Source organism: Tachypleus tridentatus, chromosome 6 (genome assembly GCF_004210375.1).
Source record: "Tachypleus tridentatus isolate NWPU-2018 chromosome 6, ASM421037v1, whole genome shotgun sequence".
NCBI classification, from domain to species: Eukaryota; Metazoa; Arthropoda; class Merostomata; order Xiphosura; family Limulidae; genus Tachypleus; species Tachypleus tridentatus.
Genome location: NC_134830.1, coordinates 104707247 through 104726937, shown reverse-complemented (window position 1 = coordinate 104726937; position 19691 = coordinate 104707247). Strand labels below are relative to the sequence as shown.

At 30.0% G+C, this 19691-nt stretch overlaps 2 protein-coding genes across 24 annotated transcripts in view; one reads left to right on the top strand and one right to left on the bottom strand.

Annotated features, from left to right (window-relative positions):
* The window catches only part of LOC143253235 (sodium channel and clathrin linker 1-like), an 88532-nt gene extending 78313 nt beyond the window's left edge, over positions 1–10219 (top strand). For 21 of the 22 annotated variants that reach the window (XR_013029459.1, XM_076506732.1, XM_076506730.1 and 18 more), the window contains 3 exons: positions 967–1105; positions 7471–7554; positions 9679–10219. Coding sequence is in view for 20 of the 22 variants with exons in the window: in XM_076506732.1 (XP_076362847.1) it covers positions 967–1105; positions 7471–7545 (214 nt within the window). In the remaining 2 variants the exon portion in view is untranslated. Of the gene's footprint in view, positions 1–966; positions 1106–7470; positions 7555–9678 lie in introns of those variants that run through there. The other variant, XR_013029460.1, reaches the window with a different exon arrangement.
* A 4305-nt stretch (positions 10220–14524) lies between these two features.
* LOC143253234 (RWD domain-containing protein 2A) lies at positions 14525–19079 on the bottom strand. Of its 2 annotated transcripts, XR_013029458.1 has the most exons (3): positions 18749–19079; positions 16717–17817; positions 14525–15239 (listed from the first exon to the last, which is right to left on the bottom strand). XR_013029458.1 is itself a non-coding variant. In XM_076506726.1 (2 exons), the coding sequence occupies exons 1-2, from the start codon at positions 18947–18949 to the stop codon at positions 17149–17151; spliced, it is 870 nt and encodes a 289-aa protein (XP_076362841.1). In that variant the 5' UTR covers positions 18950–19079; the 3' UTR covers positions 14525–17148. The 2 variants fall into 2 exon arrangements, 1 of the variants encoding a protein (XP_076362841.1); XM_076506726.1 differs by having other exon boundaries at positions 14525–17817.
* Positions 19080–19691: the final 612 nt, after the last annotated feature.

Genomic DNA, 19691 nt, shown 5'->3' with positions numbered 1-19691 from the left:
TACTTTGAATTAAATATTTAATTGATGAGCACAGCTCAAAATTATAAAAATTTAAATTTAAAAGATTGAAGTTAAGACACAATATATAACTTCCAACTACAAGCATATTACATATTTAAGTTTGTACTGAAAATTTGATTCCCTATGACATCTGTGTAGTTTGCAATAAGCAGTTACTTATAGGAAGATAGGCACCTACATGCAGTATTGAAAATTCAGTTCCATAACTTAGTTACCACTATAAAACAGTTATAGGTTCTCAAACATAACTATTTGCTTATCATTAGTGCTTATTAAAAACTGACAGTAAAGTAAGCATGTAAGAATCTGAGTCTTTTTGTCTTTTTTTCACATTTCATACCATAATACATATTCAGCAGTTCATTTGAGAGGTATACTGGTGAAAATATTGAAGTGTAATATTGTTATTTATACATATATCCACTTTTTTATAAGCATTTTAGCCTTGATACTCTCAAATGTATGTTCAGCATTGTTCTTTTTAAAGATAAGTGCACTCTTTAATGAGAGATTTACCATGTATCAAGCATAAGCAAGTGTTGGTTTTCCTGCATAGTAAAAATAGTTTTCCCATTTACATGAATCTAGGTGAAATAATACAAGATAAGCGTGCACATTCAGTATAAAAACATTGCTTAATTGTAGAGATTTAAAACTACTAGTGTAAATTTTTGTACCCAACCTACCTAAGTAGTTACATTTTTAATGACATTAAGTATAATGTTTTACTGGAGGAATTTCTTCAGGCTTAATTTTTACAAGTTACAGATGTATTTGCATAGATTTTTAAAGCTCTGTGGCATAAATTTAATGAACCTAGTTTTTGTTATTAAACAAAATTACAACTGAATTATTTTGATACCATTTATTGATTTAGTATAAGTTTTATCTATATATGAGAGAGATTTTAATAATGCCATTCTTAAAATACTTTTCTTACATTAGATGGAAAAAGGAACTTCAAGAACTTACCAAGAAGTTTGTATCTCAGGTGGAATATTTTGACAAAGATATATCTCTTTTGAAAGAGAACAACAAAAGACTACAATCATTGTTGAATGATCAACATAAAAAAAATTTACTGGTTAGTACATCTTCACACTTTAATTATAATGACCTCAGAAATTGAGGCTGTAATTAATTTTGTATATTGCAATAGAATTTGTCAGAATAATTGAAGATTTACAAAAATGAACATTGCATATTATTTTCTATGGTAGATGTTGCACAAAATTTATTGTCTAAACTTTCAGAATTGTGAATGTATTTTAAGGCCAATATTAGAATGTTAGAAATTAAAGTGACATATCTGATCACTTTACTTAGGTGGTTTCTTTTTTTAACCTTTGCCAAAAATTAGGTTCATACTATTTAAAATTTTAATCAATACAAATATTTAACAAATGTATGTAGACACACCATAATTTTTTTTATAGGCTACAGAAATTTTTGTAATATATCAAGCCAAAGGCTATTTATTGCTCAGAATTTTTTTAGTTAATATTTTCTAAATATATTCTAATGTAATATTCACTTTACAAGTCTTAGAGCACAAAGTGTGTACAAATTGATATTACAAGAGGGTAAAATTACTCTATTGTTCATACCATTCTATCTGCTGCAGGCACTCATTGATGTGTATGGCAAATAATTAACAGAAAATAATTAAAATTAAACCATTAGTGAAAAGGTAGACATGAAATTATGCATATGAACCAAAGAAATTTTAAGACTTCTACAGAGAAAAGTATGTACTTCCATTTTGTTATTTTAAATATTTTCATTGCACTGTATGTTGATGACAATAGCTAGAGTCAGTGATATAAGAGAGAAAATAGCAGCAGAATATAAACATTTACCTTAAAAACTTTTGATATTCATTTAGGATGTTATAGTGATTGTGCAGATTAAATGTGAAAGCTTTGAGATAATAAGTAGTATTTCTGTACTTAACATGAAAATTGTTTTTCATGTGAACTATTCAGAGTACAAATACAAAATATTACATTAAATAATTTTTATTAGAAAGAGTAAAAAATTCAAATTAAATGTTTTATTTTTAAACTTCATACTTTTATGATAGTTTCTGTTAAATTTCAAACAACTTCATCCACTATTTTTTATTTAGGGAACAAAATATAACTATAAGAATGCTAGGTCCTTACAATATAAATATGCAGTAGCCATATGGTTGATATGGCATGGACTAATAAGTCCTTTGGTTTCACTGAATGGTTATATTTCTGATTGTGAATATTTGACTACCCTCACTGATAAGATACAACCCATAATTATTTACTTTTATAGTTACAAGACAATAATGCTACCAGCAAATAGTTAAGATGATTCATGACTGGATCACTTAGCATGATATAACCTATCCTGCACAGTTTCTTGATATTAGTCCTTTCAAATATCTGTAAGACACTTTAAAACAAGCTGAAAGGATACATTGTTAACTACAATCAACTTTGTGTTAATAGAACACAGTAATGATCCAAGATTACAATAAATAAGTACCTTCAAGGCACTTGTGGAGTCATATCTAAGCTGTAATAAGAATAATGCATATGATGATTCAGCTTATTATTATGCTTGGGTTTCTAATATTTAGGCCAGTAATAGTATGTATCAGGAACTACATTAGGCATAAATTTCCTTCTTTGAAACAATTTTTTTTCTAGGTGGGGTAACTAAATATACATTTAGTTTATCTGGAAGGAATGTATTTGAAAAACTTCACAGGTTTTCAGTGGTATATTTCAGTATTTAGTTTTCTTTGATCAACACTTTGTTTCTAATGTGAGTTAATTGTTTTGTCTCCTTTTACAAGACCAAAACTTGCCTGAATAGTTGAAAAGAAATTTACCAACTTTCCAATTCTTGTATTCAGTGTGTTGCTAGCCATTCATATAAAGTGTAACATTTCTAATATTTCCTATTATAAAATGTGAGTCATTACAAAAAATTTATTTTTGAGGGTGACTTATTACTTGGGTTTCTCAAAATGCTGCTTTACTGTTTTAAATAAGGTTGAATCTCTAAATGCTATTTCTAAACAATGTGAGCAAACTTACTGTTTAGAATCTTTCTACTTATGTCACTGCTTGTCTCTTAATTCATATAATTGGTAATTGTTCAGCATTGTTTCCAGAAACAATCATTTGCCATGATTGTATACTTTTTTGTTTTCAGCACTGACAAAACCCTTTCCTTACTGGTCATGAGTCAAAGGTCATGTTTGTTGACTTGTATTCAAAACATTATTGAATTACTATTTTATACATATATGTCCCTAAGTTTGTTGTAAAAAATGTAATTATAATTCAAAATTTCTTATTATATATTATTTAATTTCTTAATTTAAAAATACATATTAAATAAAATACACTAAACATTGATTTTTATGTGTTACATGGTATTTTGAATGCAGCATTAGTTCAAATTAGATGTTTGTGATGTCAAAATACAAAGTTTATAGTTTTGTACAAATTAGGAACTCAAATTACCAACATTAAGAAGCTAGAATATAAAATTAGAACCTCATATGTTTTCTATTTGCTGGAATATCTCTGTACTGAATCATCCACAGAAGCCCCATTCTCTTCTTACCATTTTAGGCAACAGTCCCTTACATGCACTTACTTTTATATGTGAGGTGAATAACAAATCAAAAGTACAGAATGTACCCTAAGTGGTTTTCTCTGCCATTTTCAAATATAAGGTTGCTATCTTTTTTTTCATTTGAGACAAAACCTTATGCTGGTATGTTGAGTTTTTAGACCCACTTACAGCTTGTTACTAAATTTGATAAATTTTAATAGAATTACATGGTATTTGTACAGTAATATATGATCTTTTGGTTATTCAAATGTAAGATAAAACTTTATAAAAATTATTTCATTTTTTATTCTCCACCAGCAAAATTTCTTAAGGCTTAGCAACCTACAAAAAGCAGCAACAGAGTTCATAACCAGAAGAGATAATTGCATGATGTACTTTATTTTACAAATTGCAAACTCACTAAAATACAGCCAAAACAGGTCGCTTACATCAACATTATGTTCTTAGATGCAGTAACCCCAATGCACGTGAGCTGCAATGTTGTAACTTCTGTGTTTGCCAGCAATGGCTCAAAGCTAATATATAAAGAAATAATAAATATATATGAATGTATAACATTATGATATTTAAGCTATTTAGACTAAACATTTGTGTACTCAAGTTATAACCTGTAGTCATTCTAGAAATAAACAGCATAATTTATATTTATTTTTTTATTCTTTATGGTAGTTACAAGATCAGTCAAATCTACAAAACACATTTAGAGATTATGATTCAGTAGTGAAAATAATAGATAAAATGTAGTTTTTCCCCTTACAAATTTGGTAATTATCTAAGTTATAAAGATTGCACATATTAAATTTGAAATTTTTCTGATGGTTAAAAGTATTTTTAGTCTTAAAATGAAAATTACTCTGCATGTTGATTGTCAACATTCTAGAAGAAAATATTTTATGAGATAATCTTTAATTAACAAATCTTAATACTTAATTAAAAAACTGATACTTTGTGTAAAAAAGCCTTGTTATATTTGCCAGTAACCTGAAAAATTTTGTAAACATGTACATACATTGTCAAAAATCATAGCATAATTACTTTCATTGTTACTGGCTGGGTGGATTACATCTATTCCTTATTAAAGGGGATAAAGGGACATTTTTTATAGTTTATGATGATAAGAAACCTACTTGAAGTAAAAAATGTATTCTCAAGATGGCTGGTATGGGTATTCTATACTTTATTTTAATTAAAGTTTTAAATGAAAAGTTAAATTTTATTTATTCTGTAAAAATAAAAGGCTGTAATATAGTTTGAATCCTCAATCCTTCTTGACATACTGTAGTAAGGGTTGTCAACTGCATTTTTTAGGGTAAAACTGTGTGTAATTTATGTAAATTTCTTTACTGCAGAGACAAATTCCATTCTTAGTAACCAGTGAAGTAGAATTTGAATACCGTACCATATGATAAATCCAATTTTTAATAGCCATGAAGTGAAAAATGTGAGTTATGGTACTTCAAACTTGTTAGGTTAATAAACTAAAGCATCTAAGCAAAGCCCTTGATCTAAATTTCACCTGGTGTCAGAATTATTTCATCAGAATACTTGGCTACATGATTTATGTCACCCTTGAAACACAAAAAAAAAATTGTTAGATTTTAAGGAAGTATAAGGCAAGCTTAGATACTTGAATTTAAACTCTGATTTAGTTCAGTTGCACACAAACTTGATGAAGGTACCAAAACTTTGAACTTAATGCTTTATTAGTTTTCAATATCATAAGAATCTAACAGTTTCAGCTAGACCAAATCGTAAAGTTAGTTCAATTTGGATTCAAAAGTTGTTTAATGGTTGCAGAATGGAACAATATTTCTTGTACATTATATATATATATATATGTTAAATATCAGCACAAGATTTGGACTTGTTTCTCTTTCAACCATGATAAATGAGAACATCATCAGATATGTTTAATGAAAAGCAATATCATGTATTTACTCTTTAAACAGCATTTATCTATAACTTTATAAACTTGTGCAGAAAATTTTGTTTTCAAAAAATGTAATTAAGAAAAAAGTTAAATTGTTCAACTCATTTAATTGCTTAAAAGACGTATAAGCTATTTTCACTAATTACAAACTGTTTTAATATAAATGGCTATTATCTGTATATTGTTCCATTATGATAAATTATACAACTTTTAGGTAATATGCTGAAGAGATTTCTCCAAATTGTTTTTAACATTCTAATAATTTAGTGGCTTCCACTGACAACCTTTCCATCACTATTTTATTTCATTTACACAGTTATTGGTGGGCAACTGCTCAAATATAAAATGTTGTGCTGTTGTATTTTCAAACCCACCAACTATGCATGCACTTCTCCTATTTCGGCAAATAATGTGTAATGCTGGCACAAAGCTTCACAATCATGCATGTACCTTACTTACAAGTTATTGTGTGTTTACAGGCATGCAGACTTCCACTACAATAGAAACCATCCTTATACAAATTTGGTGCTAATTAGATGTGTAATTTAAAGCTCACAAGCTATTTACATAAAGATAATAACATTTTAAATGCAACAAATAATTCTATATGAACACTTGATGTCATATACCTGATATATGGTGATAAATTTTCTGCTGGTGAAGAAATAGATAAAATGTCTTCAAGTAAAGGAGAATATGCAGTCCTTGAATATAAGATGATAATGAACAAAAGGTATAAATAAACAAAAATTTTACCAAATTAAATGAAAAGGGATCATTACAAATATGCAAACACTTTAAGAAAACAAAATGAAAAATAAACTGTTGTGAGTGTTCTAACAGCAAAATGAACTATTTTTAAAATTTTGTAAAATTGTTGACAACTGTTTTTATTTTTTTGTTAACAAGTAATGTGAAAACATATGTTTTTGCATTTTTCTTTCCATCACATACAATATAAATCTGCAGGAATTGTTTTTGAGGACAGAGTGTACTGAAGAGATGTAATTGATTGGAAACATTTTTACATCATTAATTATCTTTAAGCTTACTTTTTTTTAAATAAAGTTTTACAATTCGTTAAATTTTAACATATATTGTTTATGTGTATGTAAAATGTATTTAATATTTTATTTCACTTTGGGATAGAAAGTCGTACTAAATTTGTGAATTTTGACAGATTTATAAAATAAAAGGAATTATAAAAAAGTTTTGTGATCAATTTTCAGTTATAAAGAAAATAATAATAGTGTTGAAAAATATATTGCATCGCCTAATTTTTTCACTTTTTTCAATGGAACCAACCTTTGTTTTGAAGCCCTAATGCATGAAGGTGCAAATGTGTTTCATAAATCATAAATGATACAGTACTGTCTAATTATTACATTGGGTATTACATCAGCCATTTTTGTTCTTATAAATAGAGGTTCTTACTAAAAGTTACAATGTGCATGTCATACTACCATGGCCAAGGGTTGTGAATTGACTTCATTAGAAAAAAATAGTTATTGAAATTTTTCTTTACTTTATAAAACAATAAGAGTTTATTAAAAGGATTAAATTTAACCAGTCTACTGTTAGCTGCCACGTGTAGAAATACAAAAGAGACTGGTTTTGTTGAGCAGTGGAAAGAAAGGAGCAGAAATAAAACTTCCACAGCAGCTGAAGATCATGTTTTGAAATGTACGAGTACAAAAAATGATTGCCTGCCATCTACAGATCTCAAAACTTTAATGTTTTAATTCTTGAGTAATATTCTGTATTGTAAAGTTGTTGCTTTTTCTAAGATATTGTTTTTAAAAAATACTAATTTATCTGATTTCTTTAAAACTAATTTCATTAAGTATAAAGTATTTAATATATCATTTTTTATATATTTTTTCTCCCTTCTATAGCTTCAACAACAGTTACAAACTAGCTTACTAGAAAATAAACAGCTGAAACAATTGCAAGATTCACAAAAACATTAGACATCAGCAGTAAGTATTCATTAGGCACTTAATAAATATACATTTTTTAAATTCATCATTACTTTCCTTGTAGAAGAAATATAAATTATTGTAAAGAACCTTCATCCTCAAAATCAATTTCATTCTCACTCTCAGATTGTGCTTCAGTAGCTTTAACATTGAGTCATTCTGTGCATAAAAACCTGATCATCAAATTCTTTGACAGGAATCAAAGTTTAATGATGAACAGTAGAAAAACGGCAGCAACAACAAACATTCTCTTACTGTACACACGTGTGAGATGTTCGTTGTTGCTGCTGTTTTTCTACTATTCATCCTGAAACTGATTATCTCACTAACCATTCATTCCTAAGTCAAGTGTCTCTTTGCTCCTGTTTGAATAGGATTAAAACTACATACTTGCAACTCATTATTCTGAAAGTGTTCTGTTTAGCCTGGTCATCTTTCTGTGTGAAACAGCAGAAACAGTATAATTTAGACATTGTACTACTTTCAGATGATATTCAGTATTGTATAACTATTATAAATATTATTTACTAACCTTAGATAAATAATTTCATGCCACATAGTCAGATATCTATTTGCAATTACCAGTTCACCATATGGTTCAGAAATTATCAGTGTAAAACAGACACAGTAGCAAATGTTATAATTATCAGATTATTAACAATAAATTTTGTTCTTATATTTAACATTTTATTATTACACAAACTTTCATTTTTATGACCAATGGCAGTTAATTTATAAATCCTGCATAAGCTGTTTTTAAAGTAATCATTTTATAACTCAGTATTTTTGATATCCCAAGATATATATTTAACTGTATTTATTTTTTGAAAATCTGAGGTAATGATGAACTGTACTCCATAGATCACTTACATGATAGTGCACAAAAGAGGGTACTAGTGTCTTGCAAGGCAATGCTCACAGCCATCAATTCAGTGCACAATAATTTCAAAGATCATGAAACATAATAAATAAATAACACAACAATATATTTGTGCATTCACAAGCTATTTCAAGTTTTAAGAAAACAAATATATATTTTTTTAAATTACACTTTTTTTTTTTTATATTGGTCATCAAATGCACCTGGAAAGTGAAAACCTATTTTGTAGACATTTTCTGAAACTATAACCTTTATTCTGATTTGAGGGAATATAGTTTAATTTACTGAGCTCCATATAATCATTAATACTTTCATGTGATTTTAAAACCTAAGAAAACATAATTTTATTTATTTACTAATTGTATAACTATTTGAGAATAAGGAATTTTTCAATTTCTCTTTGCATAGGTTAAAAGATGTTTGTCACAGTTTGGAAATAATATTTTATCAGCCTTCTAAATATAAATTACGTGTACAACAAATATTTATTGTTTTAAATGAACTTATAATAATATAATATTATTATCTATTCATCAGGAATTTATAGCAGCTCAATATTTGATTCAAATAACAAAACTGAGATATCAGCCTTCCTGTTGCATTTTCTTACCCAGTTCTCTGGTAATACATGCATATCTGTGAATTCTAAGTCATATGTATATTTTGTTGTTGAGTGATGAAAGTTAGTCTAATCTAGTACTAGGTGTGGCCTTAATAAAAACGTCCAACAATATAATAAATGTATATGAAAAACACATCACCAGTCTACTTTAAATAAGTGGATTGAAGGAGAATTCTACAGTCTACATGTAAAAGATCTCAAACTGAAGATTATAATTTTAAATAGTATTAAATATCATTAATCCAAATTTTTATTTTTTGTTTGAATGTGTATTTTAGTAAACTCGCATTTATTTTTAAAATTATATTTTTTGTAGTTTCAATTTTTCACTCAACATTATGAAAAGTTTTGGGCCAAATAACTTTGTTGCATGAAAAAATCAACCAGTTTGGATTCATAATATGTGTGCCCAAAACTTGTCAATAAAAATTATTCTTGAGCTCATCTAGCAAGGCTGTTAGAAAGTTTCCTTTCCTATTATTCTTATGTTTGGGTATTTTTGTAATTGTTAAAAGTTGGAAGAATACCAAATTTACATAAAAGTTGTAGCATAACAATAAAAATGTGTGTGCAGTGAGAAAAGAACTAATTAATTAATTTTTGCATACTACTTTATTTTCAGGTTTTATTACACCAAAATATGAAGTCATTTGTGAATCAGACATCAATCCTCACCTAACAAACCACTGATTTGTCTTCACAACACCTACTTCCAATATACTAGTTAAATCCTGATAAATCTATGAAATATATATTTTGTATCAATTATCATCATAAAGTAGCACAAACATATTGGGTTATTGATGTAAAATATTATAGGTTTATACTTATATTTATCTCTGTAATATTTTTCATTGCATATTTTTGTTATGTTTGATTTGTGATAAACAAAAGGTTAAAAGATTACAGTGAATATTGATATTTACATTTTTCACGTAAACATGAATGCTGTCCATATTAGTTTCTTAAATGATCAAAGAAAATCTAATTGCCATAATCAAAACTGTTTTGTAATTTTTGTTGTTCCATTTAAAATATTCTTAAATAGAATACAGAATCTAAGTAGAATGTAACAAAGAAATGTACAGTTTCAAATTACAAGTTATAAGGAACGGTATTTTTGCATTAAAGTACAACAGTATTTTTTTTTTTGTAAAATCCAATTTCATTTAGTCTTTAACAGTTCTTTCAAATAGGTACATATATATTAATATTGGATGTTTTAGGGTTGAATTTAATTTCCTTAAAACAGTAAGATAGGTCAGCAGAATAACAGGCAATTTGAACAATGTATTTATTAAGAAGTAATTTTGAATTATCTTGAGTAACTGAGTTTGTGAGAAGAAAATAGAGAGACTGAACACACAGTTTTAAAAAAATACAATGAATAATATTTATTTTTTTACAAACACAGAATCTTCACTTGGTTGTGATTACAGGCAGTCATTTTCCTAAACCTAACTACTTTCTCTCCAAACTTCCTTGGTTAAAATCCTATTCCAGACTGACTGAACCTTATGTTATTTAGGTAAATCGAAAAAGTCAGACATATCCAGAGAAACTAGTAATAACTGCAAGTGGTTATTTCAATTCAAACAAACAAATGATGGATGAATTTCTTTTAAGGTACATTGTGCTGGTATATTAAGAGTAATAGTTACAAAAAAAATTATATTTTGTGGCATGATAATAAGGAAAATTATTTAATATAAGTTACAGTCAAGTAGTTTCGGTAAATACATTACTATCATCAGGGCAAAATTCTATGAATTTTGTAGAGTAGAATTTTACCTCAATGATAGTAACGTGTTTACCAAAACTAATTAAATGTAACTTATATTAAATAATTTTACTTATTATTTTGTGTCCAAAAATAATTTTTCAAAATTGTTACTCATACTATGAAGGATTGCAACTTGGATACATTACATAATCTACCACTGGAGGACACTGTTGTCTTTTTCTTAACACAAAAAATATAGCTTAAAAACAGTCTTGAAATATTTGAAAAAAAAATAATGAATTTCACTATAAAACTATTATGTCAATATTGTGTGCCAAATGTTTTTGTTATGGTTTTAATGTTCTCTTCCTTTAAAGCTATGGCAGAATTGCCTGCAGGCTTAGCTTGACCAATGTAAAGGTTGTGATGATTGCTTCTTTCAACAAGGCCTTGGATTTCACAGATAAATCTGCAATTGACTGAGGCTGGTTAGTCATTGAAACTTCATAGTCAGCCCAACAACTAACGTGGCTAGATCCCTCGTATCAAGTGCATTAGCCAGCAATGAATTTCAATTCATGGTTTCTACCAGGTTGGAGGTCAATTAGTATGCACAGGCTGGTAGCTGATCATTATATGATACAGATGCCTGGAGAAAAAGTCAGTGCTACTGCACTTGTCCATTTTTTTCTGGTCAAGATCTTCCTTCAGCAACCTCTAAATGTTGAAGAAGTAATTTCCAAGTTCTCAACACAATAGGAATGTTCAGTTGCCCTGATTTTGTAAAGGGTGAAAGGCTCCTAAATTATGGGTGCAGAGCAGTGAGGTGTTCAGCAATTTATCCATCACATCTACAAAAATGAATACTTCTTCATGGATCACAGTGACATCAGCAGTAAACCTGGCTGAGAGAGAATACTCACTTCCCCACAGTCCACTTCCTTGTAAGATGTCTGGTTGGTAGACAACATACAATCTTTCATCTTCAGGAAGTCTCAACCATAGCTAGAGTTTTGTTACTTTATCAGTCCTATAATATTTCCCCAAGAGGTCTCAGACGTTTCAGATGTGATGATTCCATTGATACTCTTAGACTACATCTCCTTCTTACTGAGGCCAAGTATTATTGGGAAACTACTGCCTAACAACCTGAGTAGTTCTTCTACTGAACCACAAGCTGCTGCAAGAGTACGGTCCTGGAACATAGTGGTAATAGTAAAGCCCGGAAAATAGTATTTCCTAGATGCAACTTCTCTCTCAAAAAACTAACACTCCAATGTTTTAAATTTTTACAGTTTTCAAAAATGCCATTGCTCAAACTAATAAGCCCTTTTAACCAATATCCAGTTTTATAATAGGCAAAGTACAAATGTCAATAATTATTAGAAAAATCCATAACCAATCTCCTCGGTACCATTATAAGAATGATAAAGGCTGGCTTTAAGACATTTTTAATTTATTTAGTAGTACACTGTTGTTCTTAAACATTATGTCATTAGATGCAGCAACTCAACAAAAAAGTGAAACTAATTTGTTTTGTTATGAGTTTGAAGACACATTTATACAAACATTTTGTGAACACTATAGCCACAGAAAAGTTTGCTTCCAAGGAATAGCATCAAAATAAACATAAACTTTGCATCTGTACTGTTGACAATCATTACTGGAATCTACCAACAAAGGATAAATCAAAAATTAATTACAGTGAAGTATTACACAATAAAGTTGTAGTAAATAAATTAAACTGTGTTCTTTTATGTTGAAAAATTTTATGAATGGTTGCGGGTTAAATACCTGTCCCACCAAATATGCTCACCCTTTTGGGCTTTGGAGCATTATAATGAGGCAGTCAATCCAAATATTTGTTGGTAAAAAGAAATAGCCCAAGAATTAGCACTGGCTAGTGATGACTAGCTCCTTTCCCTCTAGTCTTCCACTGTGAAATAAGTGTAGCTTTGCGCAAAATACAAAATTTTTTGTAGAAAAAAGATGCATTAGGCTAAACACAGTGTCCAATGTGGGGAATCAAATCTCGGATCTTAATGTAGCAAGCTTGTAACCTTACTGCTAATCCATCATAGGGGCAGTCCTATCTGAATCGTATGAATGTCGGACAGACAAATAGTAAGCTCAATGGAGAAGAATGAGTGTACAAGGTAAAACATAATTATTACTCGGACCACTAGATATCAGCCCTCTAGCATCATCTAAACTACATGTATATATATCACAGTTCAAAATTAAAGGAAGTCCACTACATTTGGTTCTAAGTATTTAACAATTACTTAAACTGTGGATTATAATATTTAAAAAACTTGACAATGATGTTAAGTAAAACTCAAAAGTAAGCAACGTTCCTCTAATATGTGGGATTCTGGTGGATCAGTGGTAATTTTACACATTTCCCAGTAATAAAATCCTTGGCTCGATTATTAACGGTGAACAGAATGTAAATAATCCACTGTGCAGCTTTGTGCTACGGAAGACAAAAATTCAAACAAAAACACACATACATCAGACAGTCTTAATATATTTAGCTTAAATCTTGTATGTGCTGTGAAAAGTTAAAAATATATGAATTTTTGAAAATAGGTTTGGTTTGAATTCTGTGCAAAGCTACTCGAGGGCTATCTGAGCTAGCCATCCCTAATTTAGTAGTGTAAGACTAAAGGAAAGGCAACTAGTCATCACCACCAACTCTTGGGCTACTTTTTTATCAATGAATAATGGAATTGACTATCACTTTATAATGCCCCCACAGCTGAAAGGGTGAGCATGATTCGTGTGATGGGGATTTGAACCTGCAACCCTCGGATTACGAGTTGAGTGCCTTAACCACCTAGCCGTGCTAGGCCTTTTTTCTATGTTTTCAGAGATTTCTGCAACAGATGTCTGAAATTTTTAACTATTGACTAGATGTGTTTGCTGAGGTGAATGGAACACCAGGGTTCAATGTATTAAGCCAGTAAACCTTCCACTGTCCCAAAGTCAGATATTTAGAAATAACTGATAAATATAAGACAGCTAGCCAACAGCATCCACTGCCGACTCCTGTTTGACCTAATACTGATATTTGACGATACCAAGATCTTAGAGTGATGAACGTATTTTGTTTTAGTTTTTGTTGTTTTCTGCAGTTATGCAATACAATCTTTTTATCCATAAATCCATATGTTAACCACTAAGTCACACTAGCCCCATAAACAACTATAATGTCCTTTCTAGAAACTGAAATTGACAATAGCTTTACACAGGATTTAGCAATTGTTTCTATTTTCATAACGACAGTTCTAGAGATGAAACATAATAACCTTTCAGAACATTTCTTAGTCAAAAAGTTAAAACCAATCAAAACGGGTAGTGACATTTAACAGTACATTTTATCAACTTATCATTTTGAAAGTTTACTACCTAAGAAAATGAAAATTTATAAGGTTTCTAAGAAACCAAAAAAATGTCTACTTTAATAGGTAGGTTAACAAGGTGAAATGTTTTTTCTTATTACTGCAATGGCAAAGGTGAAAATAATTTTACTCCTCAGTTTGTTTATCGTTAGATACAAAGTTATACAATAGGCTACCTGGGCCTAACACAAGCTTCTAAACCACCTTTTTCCTAGGGGGATGAGTTTGCTCATTATAGTTATGCACGTTTGAAGTTACCCAGTGAAAATACTTCTGATTACATGCTTGTTACATAACAGAATACAAAATCGTTTTTAAAAATTAAACAAAATATCAAAAACAGAAAAGAAAATCTCATGTTTAATAACTGCTTTAAAGTACAAACTTTACAAAGTCACAAATGTTTTATCACAAAATATTCTCCATTTTCAAACAAATCTTCACATGTAAGTAGCACAGTTTAATGAATAATACAAGTTAATGGATAAATCACATATATATATATATATATATAACATTAAAAATAAAACTAATGTGCAAGTTCATCAAATATGAAGAAAAGTATGTATGCATATTCACGTTACAAAAAGTAACAACCCTACCTCCCTTTTGGTTTAGAGAAATTATTTTCTCTTTTTGAACAACACAGTATAACCAATACTTATCTTCCATGTGTTTATACCACCTTATAAATACTAGTATCCAATGACAACCTTTCAGTTATCTTTCTTTCTTCTTATGTACGTTTGCTATATCATAAAATTATTTTTTCTTTGATATTTATGTTTTCTTTAATATGATTGTGAAGTTCCATAAAAATAAGTTAATAATGTAACAACTGATATTATTTACATAAATTTTAAGTAGTTACGTGATTAAATCTATGCTATCACTTTATGTTGCAAAGGAAGTCCTTCGAAGGCAGTGGATAAATGAAAATGAAGAATACTCGTGCCACTGTTGATTAAAAGCCATGTGGAAGTGAAACTTTACTAAGGTCTGAGTTGATTGTTGGTGGATCTACATGATTGTATTCTTATAGTCGTGAGCCTCTTCCTACAAATAAATATTGATGAATTTAAAAAAACAAAAAGCATGAGTAGCTGTCTTTATTTTAGGATTTTAAAGGAAATAAAATACCAACCACATAAGTTCCTTCTATCTTAAGTAGACTTAGCAGCATAAGCAGGTTTTTTAGGGTGATGAATGTGGTTTCTGAAATTATAGACTTGGTTTTTATAATGGGAGCTTTTAGTGTGTCTTTTTCAAAGTTATTTTGTCTTGTGGGAAGCAGTTCTCTTTGCTAAAATGTGTGCAGACTTTGAGTACTTGATTAAGTTCTTGGACTTAATATGCTTGATAGGTGTTGTGCAATACAAGTACAAAAATTGATAGATGAACAGGTGGTTAAGGGATATTGGTTAAATTTGTGATGTTTTCATCAAATGGAAGAAATCAAAGGACTATTGTTAATGAAGCCTGGGGAATTTGGACCTTCATTTGCAGAATGTCCTGAACTTTTACTTGCTTGTTTAATTACATAAATTGTTGATATGACTGACAAGCTCTACTGATACCATTAAACCCTTACAATATCTTACTCAACTGAGGAATTAAAGAATAACTTGGATCTACTGTTAAGTTCAAAAATGTTTTCAATTGACTCCAATGGTAAATGCAAGGCAATTTTGTATCTTGGGATAGCTGGTGTGGGTATTAACACCTTACTGATAAGGTAAAAATGTGTTCTCAGCTTTATTAGCAAGTGTTAATACCTATACCAGCTGTCTTGAAATGCAATTTTACTTCAAGTGAATTTCTTGTTATCATGAATGCAAGGCAAGTTCTTTGAGATAATGTAATGAGAACAAAATCTCATAACTGAAAAGGATATTGGCATTGTAGTGGATAAGTCTTTGAAACCATTGAAGTGGAGGTTGGTAGCAAGGGTAATAACACAATAATAATAAAAAGTCTGCAACTACATTATTATTTAGAGAATTAATTGAGTCATTATAAGTAACTTGGCCTCATTAAGATCACAGAGCACTGTTTTGGTAACCCTATCTAAGAAAAGATGTTGACTTGCTAGAAAAGTGTCTGACGATATGCTACAAGAATGATTCCAGAAATATAAGAAGTGTAAAACTAGTTAATTGTATGTTTTCTCAAAAGAAGATAGGTGGAAACATAATAATTCAAGGTTATTCTTGGGATCAGTAATATAGACTCTCGATTACATTTGTTCTAAATTCTGACCATAACAGATGTAAAGGAAATGCATTTAACATTTATTTCCCTAACTGGGTAATAAAGCTAATAGAATGAAATATTGGCAGTAATGCAAGTGAATTCATTGTAGGAGTTTAAGAGGAAAATCAATGTTTCAAGTGAAAGTGTTTAACTCTTCATTCTCTCCAACATTTATTTATGTGCAACAAAACTGTTTCCTATGTTGTTGTTTTTAATGTATTTAAAACCTCCAATCTGTTAAATTGGTATGTTGCTTTCAGACTATGAATATTTAACTTACCATGTCCTTTTAACTCCTAGAATGTTGTGGTTCCAGCTGTTTCTACTGGCTATTCTGATAGTCCAATGTGTTTGCCTATGTACAAACACCATAACAAACCTGTTCACTGGAATACTATCTGCTTTTACTACATCAAACAATGAAACTGGTTATGTATTTTTTTTCCTTCTTGAAATCATTACAGAAATTTAATTGTACAATGTCAAAACCTATTCTAATGGCATTTTTGATTGAGAATTGTGTTATGACCTCTAACCTTTTCTGTTTCAGACCTGAAAAATCTAAAATCTTTCTTACTATGATTCTGTAACAAAGAACACACTGGACTCTGTACTTGTAGTTTATCAGCTGACTCCAAGATCTGATGGACATAAAAGATCTTCAAATGTTATTCAGAATACCATAATTTACCTATATGGTAAGAAATATTTATTATAGGACACTTTTACCATCTACACCAAATAAGTCACTGAATGCATAACTGCAATTGTGTTTTTCCAAATACTTGAAAAATTCTCCCATATCCATGTGGTATTCTTTTCCTGGACCTCTTCTTGGCTGAAATGAGATTTCATCAAAAGTCTGAAAATGTTTACCAGTGTTAGTAGCACTGTTTTTAGTTTCTAAGTTTTCATTTTTCTTCAGAACAATTTTTTTCCAGTTCATATTCTTTATGTTTTGCCAAAAGTAAGTGCAACAGTTGGAACTACCTTCGACACAAATTATACCTGGCTTGCCAGGTAGACAAAATCCAGTAAGTTCTAATTCATGAGCTAGTTCTAAAATTCTTTTCCTTTTATATTTGTTATAAATATGGTGACTGTAAATCCACAATCTGTTAAACGTGGTTTCTCCTTTAGGATGCTCGGCTTCATGGCACTCCTTACTATCCCAACTGAAGTAAGTTTGCAAGTTTTCTTGCAGCCATAGAATAATGGTACTTAAGCACAACTCTCCAGCTGGTAGACTTGTTAGGTAATCCATTAGAGCAGAATTTAAATTATACTGATGATCCCGACTTAAGAAAGCTGAACGTGTATATACTTCTGGTTCTGATTGGGGATAATCATGAGGAAGACTAAAATTGACTTCTAACTTCTTCTATATTAAAACAAAATACAATAAAAAATAATAATATATACAATTACTACCAAATGTACTGTAAGTAAAATGTAGTCTTAATTATAGAAATAAGTAAATTAAATTAAGACTTTACATTTTCAACTTGGATAGTAAAGATGCATATTTTTGTACTTGCAAAGAAATACAGCATTTTATAGTTGGCATTTATGTAACTGATGCATGATGTGGATAAACATCTTGTACTTGATGTTCAACTGAAAGTCAATAGCTCCCAAATGCTTTTTGATATTTACTAAATGAATTGCGTAGCTCTAGTCCCTTAAGATAACATGATAAACTTAATTAAGGTAGCTGTGATATTTAATGTTTAACATTAAACTTCGTACAAATCTGTCTCTTAAAATTTATCAATTTTAAAGAATCTTGTACCTGAACTTTGTCGGAGATGAGCAGATAAGGTTCTTATAAGTGATAACTTTATGAACATCTCAAATTGTAACAAGTGATAAATGTAAGTAGAACACTATAATTATAATAATAACTTTCAATACAGCTAAATTCACTCAAGCTATTTTGATTCACTTGTGAACCGTTACTAGCTGAAGGCATTTTTCAGTTAATATAAGCATTATATATTTCAAATATAACTTAAATCTAAGCAAATATGTAATAAAATGGATAAATGGTATACATTAAGCAAATTGGAATCTTATATCTAAGATAGCTAACTTGTTTGGGACCTTAAGTTATTACTGTCGCAAAGTAAGTGAACTAATTGAACAAGTAACTCATTAATAGAACTGTGTAATTTTTATCTTGCTTCACTACAGGAAATTATTCTGCAAGACTTGTTTAATAACTCTGATCATTAACTAAGCTGCTCAAACTATGCGAAAGCTGCTCTAAAGTGTTTAACATTAGATAAATATTTAATTTCAAGAGTAATTACCCCTTTTACGTCAAACCACAATGTAAAATCCAGTCGTGGTGGCAGCTCGTTGCTTTTGCCTTCAACAAAAGCCTTAATATGATCTACTACAGAAGGATCGTCGACTTTAAATTCATCGCTGTTGGGATACATACTCTCTATCATTTCTAGCTCATCAAGCTGAAGCTTAGCAAGGTCTAAAAGACTAAGATTGTTTTCCATCGTTAGGTTATTGGTTGCTTAAATTATTTATACCTCTTTGATTAAAAGTGTAATAGAATGTCCGCCATATTTAATATCGTTACGCCATCTACAACATTGAGATATTTATTGTTGAAACTTTCTAGAACGGACGGCAACTGGCTGTTGTAGAGAGACAAGTGTAGAGGAAAGTCTTCCGCCTTTCGTCTTGTGTCTCCACAAGAGGCAGTTGCCGCCCATTCTACAAAGTTTCACCATGAATACTCTGCCTACACATTTTATCAAAGATATATTTATTGTATATTTGCGGGAGTCCATTTTGAAGCATACGTAGGCTCGGCATGGCCAAGCGTGTTAAGGCGTGCGACTCGTAATCTGAGGGTCGCGGGTTCGCATCCCGGTCGCGCCAAACATGCTCGCCCTCCCAGCCGTGGGGGAGTTATAATGTGACGGTCAATCCCACTATTAGTTGGTAAAAGAGTAGCCCAAGAGTTGGCGGTGGGTGGTGATGACTAGCTGCCTTCCCTCTAGTCTTACACTACTAAATTAGGGACGGCTAGCACAGATAGCCCTCGAGTAGCTTTGTGCGAAATTAAAAAAACAAACAAACTAACTAAAGAAGCATACACTCAGCAATTAGAACTTGCAACTACCCCGAGTATATTAATCTTTTCAGATATGATAATGAGACTTACTCTTTATGCCTCAGTAATGAAAAGGAATTTCTAAAAGCTTCTGTAACACTAGGAAGATTAACTGTAAG

What these genes read in the sequence shown, in the direction of transcription:
- LOC143253234 (XM_076506726.1), bottom strand. Translation starts at nt 18,949, where the DNA reads ATGGAAAACAATCTTAGTCTTTTAGACCTTGCTAAGCTTCAGCTTGAT. An exon ending in TGTGGTTTGACGTAAAAGGG is followed by an intron (nt 17,818 to 18,748) that starts GTAATTACTCTT and finishes GTTTTAATATAG; the next exon opens with AAGAAGTTAGAAGTCAATTT.